Source organism: Perissodus microlepis, chromosome 22 (assembly GCF_051167445.1).
Source record: "Perissodus microlepis isolate ML-2025 ecotype Zambia chromosome 22, ASM5116744v1, whole genome shotgun sequence".
In the NCBI taxonomy this organism is placed as follows: Eukaryota; Metazoa; Chordata; class Actinopteri; order Cichliformes; family Cichlidae; genus Perissodus; species Perissodus microlepis.
In genome coordinates, this window is record NC_140481.1 from 13,396,972 (window position 1) to 13,412,999 (window position 16,028).

The 16,028-nt window shown below is 41.0% G+C and overlaps 2 protein-coding genes across 3 annotated transcripts; both read left to right on the forward strand.

Moving 5' to 3' along the window:
• Positions 1 to 2,490: 2,490 nt before the first annotated feature.
• Positions 2,491 to 3,962, forward strand: hoxa13a (homeobox A13a). The gene is made up of 2 exons (XM_084919391.1): positions 2,491 to 3,142; positions 3,715 to 3,962. Exons 1-2 carry the CDS (start codon positions 2,491 to 2,493, stop codon positions 3,960 to 3,962), a joined length of 900 nt encoding a protein of 299 aa, XP_084775517.1.
• Positions 3,963 to 13,482: 9,520 nt separating this feature from the next.
• Positions 13,483 to 15,297, forward strand: hoxa11a (homeobox A11a). Of its 2 annotated transcripts, XM_084919472.1 has the most exons (3): positions 13,483 to 14,037; positions 14,083 to 14,149; positions 15,065 to 15,297. In XM_084919472.1, the coding sequence occupies exons 1-3, from the start codon at positions 13,483 to 13,485 to the stop codon at positions 15,295 to 15,297; spliced, it is 855 nt and encodes a 284-aa protein (XP_084775598.1). The 2 variants fall into 2 exon arrangements, with proteins under 2 accessions (XP_084775598.1, XP_084775597.1); XM_084919471.1 differs by having other exon boundaries at positions 13,483 to 14,149.
• Positions 15,298 to 16,028: the final 731 nt, after the last annotated feature.

Sequence of the window (16,028 nt, forward strand, 5' to 3'; positions counted from 1 at the left end):
TACTTCAGCCTTACAATTATTCAAATCCACCGAATGCAATAACTTTTCCATTTGACTACTAAATAAATGTTGCATGTGACGCTGTTTATGGGTCTAAACGGAGATGTCTTTGAAAAGGTAGAGCCTTTGCAATCCAAATCCAAGGAAGGAACAGATTTCCCTTTGATCTCAAAAAGACAGACAGCAGCCTAGTTCTGAATGTCATAATCTTTCACTTTAATAATAAACGTTACAAACCCGCGTTTAATGGCTCATTTGAAAAAAACAAAACAAAGAAAAAACTTGGTAACGATAATCTGCTATTTATTTTACATTTTTAGTCAAACTCAAAACATTAAGATTAAATCTCTTTGGGTGTTCTCTCTTTTGGATAAATGTGGAACTCATTAAAAAGAAGAGAAAAAAAATATCCATCCCAAATACTCTCTCTCCATCTGCATCATATGCCTCTTAAATCAAGCACCTCCCCCCAAAAAGACAAAGCATCAAGCACACTTTTTATTTATTTCTATTTTTTATTTTTTATTTTTTAACACAAACTGCTGTCTTAAGCTTCCTTTTGTTTAACAACCTCAGTCCATCCCTTTTTTGGCGCCCGGTGCCAGCAAGTCTACGGTTCACAATATAAAACTAAACTGCCTAAATCAGTGTTTACTGTTTATTAATATCTAGTTTCACTTGATATATTATCGAAGTTAACCATGTGTTGGAATTTACTGTACAGTTGTTCATATTTTAGATAACAAATGTGACGGAACAATTTTTAAAAAGTACTGTTCTCATATAAAGTATTCGACTTGAAGCTAAACACCTCCATCCATGAGTAGGAGCTTCTCTTTGGGTGTTTAGTTCCCCAGTCTCATAGCAGAAACAGTACACACGGGACATGTAGGTGACAATTTATGGTGGATTTGGAAAACCTGGTAACAACCACGAGGGAAAATCCACCAGGTCCTACTGCAGTGAATAGACGGAGAGCCACTGGTCATAAACACTAACCAGCAGACCAGACACACACACACACACACACACACACACACACACACACACACACACACACACACACACACACACACACACACACACACACGTTTTCTTTTTCACACATGTCTACCAAAAGAAGAAGAAAAAAGAGAGAAAGAAACACCTCCAAAAGAATAATAAAACAAAACCCCAGCACGATCCTTTTTACATTTCCAACGCTGGGATTCAAAGGTAGGCCTACGTGCCACCCAGAAGAAGAAGTAGAAGAAGGAGCGGGTTCGAACTAGTTCGCAAGAGTAAACAGGGGAGATAACAAAATGACAGTAAAAGTTAATGTCCTCCAATAGCGTTCATTGGGACAGGAATTCTCACCCCTCTTCCGCTCTTTTCAAGAGCTCAGACGGTCTCTTCAAAGCCTGAATAGGCCGAGGGACTGGATGGCTAGACAGCAACATTCAACTTGACCTTGGCCTCCAACCGCGTTTACGTCCTATGCAAAAACACGCACACACACCATGTCGAGAGCTTTTCTGTTTTCTGATTTTGCATACTGTAAACATGTCTGAAGTCAAGTGTATAAAATAATCCCCCACAACACGAGATTATCTCTCATGTCCTCTTTTCTCTCTTTTTAAACTGCTATCGAAATACACAAGTGAACCCTGTCTCCTTTTCAGAACTACACGCATGCGCCTCATTATACGTGTTTATATATATTATATATGTGTTATTTCAATACCTCCAAGTTACTAGGATCAAACTTTTTGTTTTTTATCTTACACGTCCTATCGGATAAAGCGCAAACAGAGGCGTATCAGCGGAAGACAGAAGTACCCTGTTTAATTCCGTGTATATCGGGGCAATGCACAGATATATCAGACTTTATTTTTACACTAAGAAGGTTCTGTTGTAAAGAGTGTTATAATATTAGAATTTGTACAGCGAGGCAAACAAAGGCAGGTCAGTATGCATGCGTAAAGGCCAAAAGCGGTGCATATGAGTCATATGTAACTGCCTGGGTCACAACGGTTTTCTTTCTTTTTTTAAAAAAAAAATGTTGCATACCTTTAAATAATCGACTCTTGTTTGCACTTTATATGTGAAAATAAGCATTTCTCCTCTCAAAATGACGAAATTCTATCATTTGGATGCATGAAACCTAAATGAGCGTAAGCACAGATTCATGTAAATTGTACCTTACGTTCTGTTTTGAAATTAATGCACATCATCCATGCTGGTTAAATCAAATATGACAAAAGTCAAACCCCTCGATAGGTGCAGTCACCTTCCCTTCGCCGCATTTTTCTCCATTTAATTATCTGCTGATGTTTACCGTCCTCTTTGCATAGCCCGGTCACGTGACCACATCTGGACCAATAACAGCGCCACATCTGCGCTCTTGTGCGCGTCAGAGTGGCTTTACTCTCCGGGAAGCAGTATCTCCCTTTTTTCAGTCTGAGGGCTTTTTAAAAAAGAGCCATAAGCTTCAATGTTGGATGCCGTGCTATGACAACGTCACTGCTCCTCCGTCCTCGCTGGGTCGACCCGTCGGTGATGTTCCTCTACGACAACGGCGGCGGTTCCGATGAAGTGAGCAAGAACATGGAGGGTTTTGCTGGTGGCAACTTTGCTGCGAACCAGTGCAGGAATCTGATGGCGCACCCCGCATCCCTGGCACCAAGCACGGCGTACTCGTCCAGCGACGTGCACACCTCCGGGATGGGCGAGCCTGTGAAACAGTGCAGCCCCTGCTCTGCAGCTCAGAATTCGTCCAGCGCGTCCCTGCCGTACGGGTACTTCGGTTACCCGTGCAGAATGTCGCATCACAGCAGCATAAAGTCGTGCGGAGCGCAGCCCCCCTCCGCGTATGGGGAGAAATACATGGACACGTCCGCCTCAGGCGACGATTTCGCCTCCCGGGCAAAGGAATTTTCTTTTTATCCAACGTATCCCTCTGGCCCGTACCAGCCTGTCCCCAGTTACCTGGACGTCCCAGTAGTGCCAACTATCAGCGCGTCTTCAGAGGCCAGACACGAGTCTCTTCTGCCTATGGAGAGCTACCAACCGTGGACTCTCGCTTCCAACGGCTGGAACAGCCAGGTCTACTGCGCCAAGGAACAGCCTCAGCCCGGACACATGTGGAAATCCTCCATACCAGGTAGGCATGTGCCTTACACAGAATCCATCCTTTACAGGAAGCAGCTTTTTGACAATTTAAGTCCGATAGTACACACAGCAAATCCAGTATGTATGGTGCAGTAGTACATGGCGTGTTGATAAAATCTCCCTCACTGTGGGAAGAACATCTCAAATGTATGCTATAACCACGTTATAGCCAAAACTATAGTTTAACCACAAATAAGCGACAATACAGCAAAGAGCGTTAAAACGACTAGATTAATATCAGGACGCTTTAAAATGCGCTAAGTTGCGTTTTCCTTTGAGAAAATTACACAAATACATTTTTCTATTGTTTTATCAATCACTTATCATTAAAGAGTCAAGCCTGTCCAGTTGGTTTGAGGATTTCCCATTTTCATCAATAACCTCAAATATCCTGAAATATTTTATTATATTTAAAAAAAAGTTGAAAGTGTGTCACTCAACTATTTACATTTTCTTTTTTTTTTAATTTCGTGGGAGGGGAATTTTTATTCTGAGAGTAAGTTTAGAGGCAGATTATCACATGTTCTTTTGTCTCTCTCTCTCTGTCTTTTTTTTCCTTCTCAGACGCAGTGTCTCACGCCGGGGGAGACTCCGGGTCTTATCGACGTGGAAGAAAGAAGCGCGTGCCATACACCAAGGTGCAACTGAAGGAACTCGAGCGCGAGTACGCCGCCAATAAATTTATCACAAAGGACAAAAGGAGGAGGATATCCGCTCAGACCAACCTGTCCGAGCGACAGGTCACGATATGGTTTCAAAACAGACGCGTAAAGGAGAAGAAAATCGTCAACAAGCTGAAAACTATCAGCTAGTTTCTTTTTCTTTTTTCTCTTTTTCTCTTTTTTCTTTTTTTTACACATTTTTTTGATTTTTGTTTTTTAGATGACGGACAAAATCTATGGGAAATTAAAACACACACACACACACGCACGCACTCACACACACACACGGACACATGGATTAGGGCAAGCAGCTCCTTCATGACCGATTATGATTCATATGTATGTAGGCAAATGTTTTCCCGGAGCTCCCCAGACAAACTTTCCGGACCCACCTCTTCCTGCTACTTGTTGTTAAATATTGTTCAGAGACTCAAGTGGGAGAAAAGAGAAAATGTATAGCTGCAGTAGGCGTGACTTCTTCTTCTTGTTAATATTATTATTATTATTTTCTTTTGGCATGCTCACTCTCAAAGTGACCTCAGGTGTGTGCGCCACCGAGCTACACCTTTATCTAGACTACAACTTTTTAACGAGAGTGATAAATGGAAGATTCACAGGAAGTGACGGTGTGACAAATTTGGACCTTGTGGGATGTTAAATATTAATCAATCCCGGCTTCTTCTTCTTCTTCTTTTTTTTTTTTTTTAAAAACCTACCCACATGTTTAACTTGTATGAAGTGTAGTTTTATCATATGAATCCGTGCTCTCATGCATATTCAGTCCATGGTGCAATTCTTATTATCATGCTTAGATAATCGTCATATGATATGACTGATGTGTGTTCATGTCAATCATAGCTTTTATAATGTGTGTGCGTATTCTTGTGTTTGAAAATAAGTGTAAAAGTAAATTCCGGCGTGATATCCAGGTTGTGTGTGAGTCCCAATATGTCGGCGTTAAAGTCCGTTCCAATAAAATATGGACTTGGTTGAATTTTATCTAAGTTTTTATCCTTTGAGTTTATTTGAGTGATTATAGCTCAATTTAATATAAACATTATTTTTCCTTTAAACGTATTTACCTTATTTAAGAACAAAAAAGGCGAATTTTCCTTTTTACGGGATAGGAATTTAAAATACGATGAAGGCCCACAGATTTGCTGTAGAGACGCACAGCCAGCTTTTACAGTTATACTATCTCGTAGTGGCTTTTCTGGGTTTGAGGTGAACTTTATCCAGAAATGCTATATACAAATTCTATTTAGAAAGTCAAATATTTGAACTGTGCTGTAGACTCCCGTTTGGCTCTGGGATTAGAGGAAATAAATCAGTTGAGGCTGGTCTGTGCTGAAATATAAGCTTACATCGCCATCTAGTGACGACTGTGGAAAATACTGTAGTGGTCAGGACATCCCATTCAAAGCTTAGAGGCCTGAATAATAATAATAATAATAATAATAATAATAATAATAATAATAATGAACTTAGTCAGTAGCCCTAGTGTTTTAGCCTTGACTTTGACCACGCGGGAGAATAAACATACGCAGGAGGAACAAGTGGAACCACAATTTATTTTTTATTGAAGACATATTAAACTTTGCGATATGTCCGCAGTGCTCACACGGACTCACTGCACACTGGAAACCATTGATTTAATATGAAATGTTTTTCTGTGTGTTAAAGTCAAAGTTAAGCGTTTGTGAAAGAGCGCCGAGATTGTGTGTTTTTTTTTTAAACTAAAATCAAAGCAAACAAAAATGTATATTAATATTTATATAATTTGAAAAAAGCCCAAATATTTTCCGGATTGATGAATCAGAAAGTTTCTTTTGGCAAAGTATTCACCTTCGTTGGTCTTTGTTGAAAATGTGAGAGAACAAAAAAAACCAGTGAACACTTATGAGAATCCCGTATCTGTTTGATTATGCTTTATTGTTTTAAGTAGGCTTACATTGAAACTCCCTTTAAAAGATCTAAGAGAATGCCTTCGAAATTTCGACCTATTCAACCCGACGATTAGGACTGGATTGCAGAGTTTATTCAGAGGGTTACGTGTTTGGTGTCTTCCCGACAGCACTGTTTCGCACGGAACTGTTTCATTTCAAAACAATGAAAAATAAAAACATGGAAATAAATAACATATTTAGTGTGTGCTTAGATTTATTTTCCTAAATAAAATGTGAATTAAAAAGGTCAGAATTTCTAGGTATGGTGTAAATGTTATTGTGTACATTGTGTCTGTCTGTTAAATTGTTATCCTTAAATATTTTCTTGAGAGACTACGTAGAGTTGAAGGATAGATACAAAAGAAAAAAAAAACAAAACAATCTGTGTACTACAGTTAATCGCATTACCAGATAGTTGTCAGTCGTGAAATCGCAGACATCGCTATAGCCACTGGGTACTAGGTTAACCTTAAGGTTTAATATATATATATATATATATATATATATATATAGATAGATAGATAGATAGATAGATATATAGATACATAGAGATAATTATTATTAATTTAAACATCTTATTTCATCTTATCCTGTTTTTTATCACCCAATGACGAGGATAATGTTGTTAATTTATTATTATTATTATTATTACTTACTTACTTACTTACTATATAGTTTATTCGCATAATCAATATCCTCTTTGTTGTTTGGTTATAGCCAAAACCCCAGTCGCTTAGTCTGACTGAAATTTTCAGCCTTTGTGTCATTTATATCCATAAGTCTAATATCTACTTTATGTTCCTTTTTTGTTTGCTGTTCTTAGGCTTTGAACAGATTTTGATCAGCGAGTTTAATTTACCATTCATACGGTATTTACTTTCTTTTCCGCGTTAAAAACTCACCTTAGTAGGATGAAAACAAACATTTGCTATGGATTGCATAAAGTAAGTCAACAGTGGGCCGGATTATGAGCCGTTTTTAAATGCTCTGTAGTGCCATATCTTGTGCTCCTGTCACGCACATGCCCAGCTGGCTGATCAGGACAAACACCAGAGCCATGTGAGACAGCAGTCAGAGAGCAGGAAATGCGATGTTACGTCTCTGCCACGTTTTCTGACGTCGGCGCGGCGGGGCGCGCACGTGTTAAACAAGCACATAGATGTGGAGAAAAGTTTGATGTCTGACTCCTGAATGCGCCTCTGCTCCCGAAAAACACACAGGAGAGCGTTGAAGAGGCGGAAGCTGCGGAGCGGAAGTTACTTGTGGCATTACCTAAGTGTAAGTTTATTGGCTACGAGGAAGTAGAGCGTGTTGCTATTGGCTTAGTGAAAACCAAAACAAACACGAAAGCCCCGCCTGCAGCCTGAGAAACAACGTGAGAGTCCAAAGCTCAAAGCGCAATGCTCCGCCTACCCCTCTCTCCTCGCGATAGCCATCTTTGATTGGACAGCCCACGGACCGTGGCTGGAAAACTCTGGAGGCTGGACCGCACTGTGTTCAAAAATTGCATTCTGCTGCCACACTAAGGATAAAGAGTGTATTACAGCTTGTTTTAGAGAATAAAAAAGGTTTCAATCAGCATGTTCTAGAATGTCAAATAAACTAGAGAATGAGTTTTGAAAGCGCAGAAATTTCAACGCGTTTCTATTTTACTATCAGCTTTTAAGTGGGAGGCAATGATAAAAACAAAACAAGCAATGGACAGAAGTCACTGTTAGTGTTTTCTTTAAATAAAAAATGCGTCCTATAAAATAACACTGGACAATTTGACATGCTTAGATTGTAGAAACTGTGTTGTACACGATGCACAATATAACTCCACGCGCTGTCAGCCGTGAATGAGCTCTGCATTCAGGGCCGGCTCTTTGCGTTGCTCTTTACATTGACCTTCGCTGTCTCTGAGCATAATGGAGGACAGGCCTGCAACCTTCACTTAGCCTGCAGTGCAGCTTTCAAGCTTGATAGCGTGATTTTAGAAGATAATCTTGTAATACAGCACAAAGACCCCAAGCGGACATAAGCTTACCCAAGACCGTGACAGCGGTCAAATAGAAGCACTTGACCGAGATTATATGAAAGCCTCCTCCATGCCCCAGTCGGCGCCTCAGTCTTTATAGAGAGAGCGGGTTTCCTGTCCGGATATCAGATCATCTCATTTGGTTTCAAGTATAAATGCCCCAAAATTTACTGTCTTCATTCACGAAGGGTATACAGACTAGATTTAAGAAGGATGTACCGGGCAAGTATGCGTCATGGATCGCAGTCAAAGCTAGCCACTCGTTTGTAGGTTTGCGAACACCCCCAGCACAAAATTGTTCATTTTAAATGGTGGTCAATAATAACAAAGATCATTATACATAATATGTCGAATCAATTGTGTGATCAGTTGATCTGCGATAACTTGAATTCTTATTATGTGGGCAAGTCGAAAAGACTCCACGGAAACGAAAGAAATACATGTTGTTGTTGTTTTTTAGAACCTGCTGTCCTTCTCTTATATAAATAGCAAATTCACTGAATCATCTTACCTGATTTAGAAGATTCATTTATAATAAGTGAAGCAAATTGCGGGAGTTTCACATTTGTTTGTGAATCCACGTAAAGAAAAAAAAGAATTAAAATCCACTTGACAGTTTAAAGTATAATCCGTTATTTCACGATGATTTGGTAACCATGAGGGCCATTTATATTTGTGAACGAAAGTAGAATATTTGAAGTCGTCCATTATTATTTGAGCTTAGATTCAGCAATTAAACAAAAGAAAAAAGAAAAGAAAAGAAAAGAAAAAGAAAAAAAGCAAGAAACTCGGCGTTGCGTCCGCAAGATGTCAACATCTTGAGAAGATCATTTCAGGGCCGAGCAAGCTGAAAAAATATACAACAGAAGAGGAAAATACTGAAGGTTAATGTGGTGTAAAAATGTGACTTTTTAGTAAGAAAGAAAGAAAGAAAGAAACGCAGGTCGGGATTTGCGTTATTTGACGCACACTGCGCCTGTTTTTAGACCCCAAACAGATTTTTTAGTAAAACTAAACGTCGCATGGCCGTGTAATTTTATCAAATGTCCTTTCAAAACGATTTTTTCATGTTGTGGGAGATCGCAACTAAACACTGGAACTCAACCAAAGATCTGGCGCATGTAGGCTTCTAGTTTTATTTATTAGAGGACTAAAATCCAACTGGTTACCTATAAGAAATAAAATAACTAAGATCTTCTAAGAATACTCACAATTTCTGGGTTTATTTGCCGAACGCTTTTCATGTAAAAAAATTTTGAATTTTCTATTTCATTATTCTATTTTGTACTTTGTGAGGTGTTTTTTTTTATTAATGAAGATGAAATCCTTTAATTTCGCTTTACTTGCGTCTTGGTTCTTTCTCGTATTCCTTGTTATTCTTTCAAATGACCTCTTTATAAATGTTCTTTTATTCCCCACACTACAGTCCACTTTATGTCCTTTTGTCCAGTCCCGCTCCTCCTGGCGCCTTGTTTCTCATGACACCCTCTGCAGGCTAATCCAGCCTTGTGATTCTCCCCTGACTAGCCGGAGGCGCTCCCGTTGACCGTGGAGTTGGTCAGTTTCGCCCTGGAGCCCTTGTGTGGTCCGCCAGGCCTCTCTGTCATCGCCCTCGTTTCTGTCACCTGTGGATAAATCAACAGATGTTCGCTTAATCAGGTTCACGTTTGCTGATATATTCCAGCTCGTTCGTTTGTATGCAACCAAGTGCGAGCTCTGATTGTTTCATGTTCCAGTCTGATGGTTTTATAATCCCCCAGCAAGATGGTGGCGGCTGAGCAAGCCCATGTACAATTCAAGTTCAAAAACACTTTATATATTAATGTAGTGCGATTTTTTAGGACACACAAGCAGACGAATTTGCAGTTTGAAGAACTGCTTTGGCGAAACAGAAATAAAGGAAGCCATGATTAGTCTACTCTAGGCTAATCTGTTGGCTATTTTGGTAGTGCAGTTCCCGGCTGGTTTATGCGCAATAAAGCAAAGTGTTTAGTAAAATTGTGTTTTATTGAAAATATAGGAACACGCTCATTAAAAGGCACAATCAAACACCTGTGTTCTTTTTGTGTTGGTCGACTGTTTGTGTATTTGTTTAGACTAAGGAAGACTAAAGATTTTGAGATGAAGAATCTAGTCAATAGATCCTCTGAGGTGCAGGTGTGGTGGCCCATTTCTCAGCCACAGAATGAAAACAAAAAACAGCCTGTAGTAAAGCTCTGAGCTTTTTCTTTTCCTTGAAGACTGAAACTACAGGAGGTTTCACTGCAGGAGATTGAATACTCCTATTTAGCCCCCTTTACGGCCTATAGGGCCTACCTGACAGGGCGTTAAACTGTACTTTCAGATCCTCCCCACACTTGATTGTTTACTTGTTGTCTGACAAGGTTTTATGGCACAAGGATTGGGCAATCTACACGTCGCATTCTCTTCCTGACTACAAAAAAAACCCCCAAAAAACGGAAAAACAATGCCAAACTATGCCACTATGCCAAACCAAGGACTCTTATTTTGAAGTGTTGCTATTTTATGCACAATTTTCTTTAATTGCGTGTTTGTTCTAAAAAAAGCAAATCCAATGTGTGTTTATGCGTACTGTGTGCGTTAAAGAAAACACAACAAGGAAACTTTAAGGTCAGAAAAACGAGTGCCCTTGAGTAAAGTCACTTATTTGTCTGTCTTGGTGTCAAATCTATTGAATAGTCTCGCGTGGTTATGTCTTATACCCCAACCCCCTTTATTATTACTATTATTGTTATTATTATTATCATAAAAATATCAACTAGATGCTGACTGTGGATACTAGGCACAAGACAAAGCTGAACTCTAAGGGGTCGCTTTGAGCACGAAGTCACACAAGGAGTGTGTTGTTTTCTCTTCTATTAATAATTTGGATAAAACCTAAAAACCACAGCAGACGATTAGGGCCCACAACTCTAATAACAGACATACTATTAGCTGCTTGCAGTTATAAATTCACGTTATCAGGCAATCTTGCGACTCAAGGCATGAGTGGATGCAAAGGCAATTAAATGGAACTCCATCCGGGGCAAATGGAGCCCTGTGCTCTTTGTGAAGGACCCCCTCTCTCCCCGAACTTGAAGTCGACCGAAGAGACAAAGCTTTGGCTTTGAGAGCTTTTACGCAGCGCCAGGCGGCAGTTTTTTTCTGACCAAAAACAACACACGAAAGGCGGACTGAGGATCCACAGAACGACTTCCTTTAACGAAAGCACATTTGACATAAATCTGGCTCTCAGCTCACTTGTATCAACTGTTTTATGATCACTGTCTTTGTTAAAATTAACAAAAATTGTAATATTTCTAGACATTTCTTAGAGAAATACCGATTTATTAAAAGGAGAACTCTTACCTTAGCTGTGTACAGACACATGTTTCTATGTTGCTGAAATTCCCCAGCTGCTGACTTTGAGTCAGTGTAGGTGGTGACTTCCAATCACGCTTGACCGATTTTGTGGTGTCTGTCTGGCTTGAGGGGAAAGGCGCACAAGAATACTATAGCAGCTATAAAAACCCAGGTCTGTGCAGTGCTGGCTTTGGTTTTCCTGGGCATCCTGTCCTCAATTACAGCTTAAAAGCTTCGGCACAACTCTTAGAATTTGTCTGGATTGACCGAGAGGCGGAGCGTGTGGCCGCAAAGACACTCAAGTTGTTTGTGTCCCTGCAATTTATCCATATTAAACTGCCTGTAAGGGTCGGGAACAATTCATATCAGGTTTTTTTCCGTTTTTCTTTTTGACACAATCGCTGGGTTCTAGTATTAGTTGGTTCTCGCACAGTATTATTAGTATGTATGATATTTCAAGGTCATGTTTCACATGTGCCATCAAGAGCCCCTCGAATCCCTATATGCACATTGGGCAGTGGGGGCAGGCCAGCCGCGGCGGTCTTAATCCGAGCTCAGGTCTCTCATTCACAGCACATTAGAGTCAGGTTGCAGCCTCTCCAAAACAAGCTCCACGGTGGCCTCAGAGCAGGGAGCCGGGGAATGTGCACTGTGGCGTGTTTCCCCAATTCAAATAGCAGAAATTTATTTCACAGGATTCAACACATTTCTTGTCTTGTTTTACTTTAGTTTCTGTGAGGAATAGACCTCTGTCTGTAGGTTTTCTCTCCATAGGACAATCTAAACCATTTGGATTATCTACATCCAATACTTAAAAATATTCACAGAGGACATTAGTTGCTAACATGTTCCGAGCTATAACTGTAAAAATATTTGTTTAGAAACGATTTTACACGGTGGTGAGATTTACGTAAATGTTTTTCGTTGTTCATCTGGGTAAAAATATCACGGAACTGGTGGAAGTTATTATTTGTCAGTACATAATGATATCTAAATTCCATGTAAATTTCTGGACGCCGTCTTCTTACTTAACAGTGCACATTTGGATACATATTTGGACCAAAATGCTGCGAGATCGCCATGCGTAAAAGTGGAGCAAGCTTGAATGTTGCAACTTTAAAAGCTGCCAGCAGATGCATAAAATTGTTAACTTGAAGCAAAGCGAGGCGAAACCCGTTAAAAATGGAACAATGTTGTTATTCAGCAACAAGCTAGTTAAATATGGACATTGAAGCATTCTATATTTAGGCAACAGACTGTAACTTTCAGCTGATGAGTATTTTTCTCAACAATTGATCGCTGTTGCTTGTGGAATATCTGTCCGTTTCTTCTAATGTCGTGGGTACGTATTAACTATCACAATAATTTCAAGTAAACGTCTTAATATTATTATTTGATAATCCATTAATGGCATAAGGTTTTATACACACACTGTGTGTTTTATGTCTTGAAGTTAGAAACTGTTCCTCGAGCTACCTATTTTAAAGACGTTTTGAATTTATCCTGTCAAAATTCCAGTTTGGTCTTATAATGGTTCTAACACAAGGCTGTGGCCAGCTGAAACATTAGCCGCTACTTTGAACATGACCCTGATAACCAAATGCCCACTCAGCCAAATGCTGTGCCGTAAAAGCCACCTAATGATGACCACTCAGACATTTCTAAAAGCGGACTTTACAGATAAGCTGTTTTCTTCCTCTGATAATGTGTTGTTCGAGTTATATAGTTCATATTAGTACAACTAGATAGAGTTTGGACAATGTAGTGTTCATGATCCTTCTTTTTTTTCATTTTGCTATTAAAAAAATCTTCATACATTCATCTTCATTTCCCCCCGAAAGACTGAAAAGTGATTTCAGCATCTGAGGTGTAAATACTCTGCATAAAACTTTGACTGCAACAGGCAGCATCCATTTATGGTTCATCATTCTCCTGACATGGTTGCATGTTAAGGAATTTATTTTTAAGCAAACATGGCGATAAAAGCACCAATGTCAAGCTTTAGGACACACAGCAGTCATGTCTCTTACACTCCTACACGCACACACTCTTTCCTGCAAGCGCACGCGCGAAGTGGCGCGCGCTCACACACTATACGCGCACACACTGCACGCACACACAAGTGGGGCCTGAAAATCTGTCAATTTCTGCCGTGTGGTCGGTCACGTGACCTCCTCCTCCGTGGAGTGGATGGAGATGACTCTCCACGTCAGCCTACGTCTCCCAATTTCTGCTTAGCGAACCTGCTTCAAAGAGGCAAGAGGCACGGCGCTTCAGAGCCATGTTCAGGGCGGTTATAGAGGAATCGTAGCCCAGCAGAGAGTTGTAGAAGTGGGTGAATACGATGATGGATTTTGACGAAAGGGTCCCCGTCGGATCGAACATGTATCTGCCCAGCTGCACGTATTATGTGTCGGCGGGGGCTGATTTCTCCGGTCTTCCATCGTTTTTGTCCCAGACCCCGTCCACCCGCCCCATGACATACTCCTACTCCTCTAACCTGCCGCAGGTTCAACCCGTCAGAGAAGTGACATTCAGGGACTATGCAGCCATTGATGCATCCGGTAAATGGCCGCACCGGGGGAACTTGCCTCAGTGCTACCCCAGCGCGGAGGACATGGTACACCGGGACTGCCTGTCAGCTCAATCCGCCGTCGTAGGGGACATGTTCGGTAAAAGCAGCCCAGCAGCCGCCGCTGCCGCATACCACCACCACCACCATCACCACCACGCGAGCGCTGGCTCCGCTGCCACCAATTTCTATGGGAATGTGGGCAGAAATGGAGTGCTGCCGCAAGCTTTCGACCAGTTTTACGAGACGGCGTACGGGAACGCGTCGGAGAGCTCCTCCGCGAATGGCTACTCAGGGGACAAAACGGCGACCAAGCCTCCCGGCTCCGTGCAGGAGGAAGCGCCATCGTGCCCGGACAGCGAGTCGAAGGAGCAGCGGGATGAAACGAGCAGCCCGGAGTTGTCTTCCGGCAACAATGAGGAGAAAACCGGCGGCAGCAGTACGTATTAAAGTCAGCGCCTCGGTTATGAGAGAAAGTTTGCAATCTTGCGCGCCGCTGTTAAAAATTTTATATGCTGTTTTATAAGCATATAAGGTTTATAGAGGGCCTGCAGACCCCCCCACCCCCCCCCCCACCCCCCAACAAAACTTTGTTATAAACTGCAGGATCACGTGTTTGGAGTTGAAATTGGCCGTGAAAGACACCAAGACGGATATTTTTCTGTAAAACTCCCTGATGTTTACCAATATATATATTGTATATAATATATTACCAATATATATATATATATACCCAGTAATACCCGCAATGAGTTGCTATACAGATCCGCGTTGATTATATCCACTTATTATGACCGTGCTTGTTTCACGGGTTCTTAGCGTTAAAAAGAGCCCTTGCATGTAATGAGGGTGGTGCCTCTGGTTTAAGGTTTAGCACACACGAGGTCTTATGTTAAAGCTATCATGGAGCTGCTGTTCCTACTTGTACATTTCCCCTTTATTTGCTCTGTAAAAAACAAAAAACAAACAAACCAAAAAGTTTTCACGTAAAACTCAATGCAGCAGAGTCTCATTTACCTGCGTCTACCAGAGGCGTCTACTTTAAAGTGAACTTGTTGTTTTCACTTGCTAGTAGGGGTCAAAGCCCAAGTGTATTGTCTAGCGAGCCAGCAGCGAATGGCTTGGTAATCTTTCCAGTGTAATATAATATCAGTATATATGACACTTGAAAGGTTGAAATGGGAAATATGTTATTAATGCTTCATGTTCAGGAAATCCTCTCATGCGTAATCTGGGCGACATCCCACCCGTATAAATCTCTTTCTGTAAAATAGTCACGGCTAATTTGAAGTGTTTCGATTTTCTGTGACGCCTGTATTTCTTCTTCTCCCTCTTCTATTTTTGTGGCTTTCAGGTGGACAGAGGACCCGGAAGAAAAGGTGCCCTTATTCCAAATATCAAATCAGAGAACTTGAAAGAGAATTCTTTTTCAGTGTGTACATAAACAAGGAGAAGCGGCTGCAACTGTCTCGGATGCTCAACCTGACCGACCGACAAGTAAAGATCTGGTTTCAGAACCGTCGCATGAAGGAGAAGAAACTAAACAGAGACAGATTACAATATTATACGTCCAATCCTCTGCTTTAGGGGGGCCGGGGAGAAGACGGCCACAGCTCCATTAGTCCTCTGCTTGTGGGACTGGTTACGTTTACAGACTGACTGACTCGCCTGGCTGTGTCTCTCCCTGTGTACATTGTGTACCACATTGGCCGCAGCAGCAGCAGTAGCACTGCTCGATGGTTAATTTCAAGTTCGAGGACAACAGTATCTTGTGATCTGCAATACTCAAACAAAGAGGGAGTACGAACAGAGGCGGTCCGCGGACTTTGATTTCGCTCCTCATTGTCTCACTTTTGAAAATGTAGATTTTTTGACATCGCCAAGACTGTGTTTGCGAAGGCCTTGTTCATAATGTGACCTAAGACGCTTCATTTTCCTTTCGCGCGAGAAAAAAAAGAAAAGAAAAAAAAAGACGTAATGAATTGACTGATCTAGTGCATTTTGTATTCAAAAGATCTGATTTTTTTCTCCTGTTTTTCAAATCAGAAAACTTGTGGATTTAGGCTGATGGTGAATATCTTGCCAACCGAATCTATATTGGTGTGACCAAATAATGAATCCGACGGATGACAATGATGTGGTTTTTTTCTTGTTTTGTGTGCTTATTTATTTTGTAGCCTCTCGTTTACCATCTTACTTTGATGCCACGGCTATCCAAGCTAAAATCGGTTAATACACGCTGACTACTGGGATCCCATGTTGTAGTCTGAGCTGACCTCAAAACGAGCTTTTGTCGTATTTTCTGTGCAAACCAAGGA